The sequence below is a fragment of the Macaca thibetana genome, chromosome 10 (genome assembly GCF_024542745.1).
Source record: "Macaca thibetana thibetana isolate TM-01 chromosome 10, ASM2454274v1, whole genome shotgun sequence".
In the NCBI taxonomy this organism is placed as follows: Eukaryota; Metazoa; Chordata; class Mammalia; order Primates; family Cercopithecidae; genus Macaca; species Macaca thibetana.
Window position 1 is genome coordinate 56,201,078 of NC_065587.1, and position 2,654 is coordinate 56,203,731.

Genomic DNA, 2,654 nt, shown 5'->3' on the forward strand with positions numbered 1-2,654 from the left:
TGAGGTGTGAGGATCACCTGCACCCCAAAAGTCAAGGCTGCAGTGAGTTGTGATCATGCCACTGCACTCCAGCCTGGGTAAGGAGAGTGAGCCCCTGTCTCAAAAAAAAAAAAAAAAAAAAAAAGAAAGAAAAGAAAATTAAAGACCAGTGGGACCCCATCTCTACAAAAAAAAAAAAAATTAGCCAGGTGTGGTGGTGCTCACCTATAGTCCCAGCTACTCAGGAGGCTAAGGTGGGAGGATCCCTTGAGCCCAGGAGGTCGAGGCTGCAGTGAGTTGGGATTGTGCCACTCACTCCAACCTGGATGACAAAGTAAGACCCTGTCTCAAAAACAAACAACAACAACAAAACACAACCAATAGGCATATTTGGTAACAGCCAGCTCATTGCAGAAAAGAGAAATAGTAAACTAGAGTACAGAAGAAATTATCCAGAGTATAGCACACAGAGGAAAAAACACAGAAGAGAGACAGATGCTATAAGGACGCAGTGAGTACGTCCAGCATTGGTGTCCCAAAAACAGAGGAGAGGCCGGGTGCGGGGGCTCATGCATGTAATCCCAGCACTTTGGGAGGCTAAGGCGGGCAGATCATGAGGTCAGGAGTTCGAGACCATCCTGGCCAACATGGTGAAACCCCCGTCTCTACTAAAAATATAAAAATTAGCCAGGTGTGGTGGTACACGCCTGTAATCCCAGCTACTCAGGAGGCTGAGGCAGGAGAATTGCTTGAACCAGGAGGCGGAGGTTGCAGTGAGCCGAGATCGCACCACAGCACTCCAGTCTGGCAACAGAGTGAGACTCTGTTTCAAAAAAACAAACAAACAAAAACAAATACGTACAGTTAAAAGACTTACGTCACAACATATATCCATGAATAATTTTAGATGGCAGCATTCCCCAAAGCCATCCACCCCTCCCAAGCAGTGCACAATAGCCTCTTCCTGATGACTTAGGCTGCCCATTGTGACCACAGGTGACTGTGGCTTGACATCACAGTGTATCCTTGAGTCAAGCAGCTGTGGTTTTTCAGCTCTTGCATCTGCTGTGTATAGATCTGTCTCAGGTGCCATTTGCTAACTCTGTTCTCTGTGTAGCTGCTTTTGACAGCTCCTCATCTCTCTTCTAATCCACCACTCATGGTCCTAGAGAACAGAGACCACAAGTTAAGACCTTCACCTACAGAATCCCAAGGGCCAACAGTGGGCAGAGGACAACTCCATCCTTCTTTCAAAAGGGCTTCTCCACAAAAAGCATTTCTGTTAGACTCTGAGCAGTGAGATACCCTGCTTCAAGAAGAATTTCTCATGGAGCCAGAAGCCTTTGAAATTTGCCCTTACGATCCTCACCACCGAATCCCACTCAGCAGATTCCAGTACCACCTAGCATCATGCAGGAGAAAGAACCCCAAGAAAGCCAAAAAGATGGCCATCTGCAAATACAACGCCTGCCACGTGGTCCCCATCAAAAAGCTGGAGGAACATGAGGCTGTTTGTGTCAACAGGAGCTCTGTGGAGGAAGAGGACACCGAGAACCCTCTGAAAGTTAGTCTTCCAAGTTCAGAGCAGAACGGTGACCCCCAGCAGGTCTCACCCTGCCTTCCCAGTCCTGATATCTGGAATGTCGATGGCGCTAATTGCCAGCATATGTTTGTCCTTAAGACTTTTGTTCCCCAAAAGCTTGTTTGTGAAAATGACACAAAAGAGTCAGCGAGAGAGATCAGTCCCCAGAAGATCCTCAGACCAGGACAGTAAATGGCCAGCTGAGGAAAGAGCACACGTCTCGTAAATGCATGGAAGAACATGCAATGCATCAGAATAAAAGGCATACAAAGCAAAACTACCCTGGGCTACCTCTTTTTTTACCTGGCAGATTGGTAACTACCAAAAGGCTTAAAATACTCCGCTGGCAAAGGTAGGGCAAAACGGGCACTTTCATAACACTGGTAAGAACGTCAGTTGGTACAACCTCCACGGAGGGCTATTTGACAATAGCCATAAATATTATCAATACACATAGCCTTTGATCGAGCAATTCCACTTCCAGGCTTTATTCTGTAAATATAATCACACATGTGGAAAGTGAGCTAAGTACCAGCCTATTCACTGCAGCATTATTTGCAGCAGCAAAAAAGTTAGAAATGAGCCAGGTGTGTTGAATCACAGCTGTAGCCTGTTACTCTGGGGGCTGAGGTGAGAGGATCGCTTGAGTTCAGCCTGGGCAACATAGTGAGATCCTGTCTTAAACAACAAAAAGTCAAGTGACCTAAATATCCATTAAAAGGTCCTGATTAAAAATAAGTTATCCTGCAGCCATATAATAAAATAGTAAGACGCCTTGAAAAAAAGTGAGGAAGCTCTTTCTGTGTTGATATGGAAAGGTTGGGACACACTGTTGAGCTCAGAGGTCAGCAAACTTTTTCTGTAAAAGGCCAGATAGTAAATAGTTTAGCCTTTGCCAGCCATGCGGTGTGTGTTGCAACTACTCAGCCCTGCCACTGCAACACGAGAGCAGCCACATATAACATGTAAACAAATGAACAGAGGTTCCATTAAAATGACTTACAGCCACAGGTGCCAGGCTGGACTTGACTGGTGGGCCATGGTTTGCCAACCTCTAGTTTAACTGATAGAAACCAAGTCCAGGCCGGGCCCG

At 46.2% G+C, this 2,654-nt stretch overlaps 1 protein-coding gene across 1 annotated transcript; it reads left to right on the forward strand.

The window, feature by feature from the left end:
- Positions 1-983: 983 nt before the first annotated feature.
- Positions 984-1,833, forward strand: GTSF1L (gametocyte specific factor 1 like). The gene has a single exon (XM_050806603.1). It carries the CDS (start codon positions 1,307-1,309, stop codon positions 1,751-1,753), a length of 447 nt encoding a protein of 148 aa, XP_050662560.1. The 5' UTR covers positions 984-1,306; the 3' UTR covers positions 1,754-1,833.
- Positions 1,834-2,654: the final 821 nt, after the last annotated feature.

Excerpts from the sequence above, each read along its gene's own strand:
- GTSF1L (XM_050806603.1), top strand. The coding sequence starts at position 1,307 with ATGGAGCCAGAAGCCTTTGAAATTTGCCCTTACGATCCTCACCACCGA.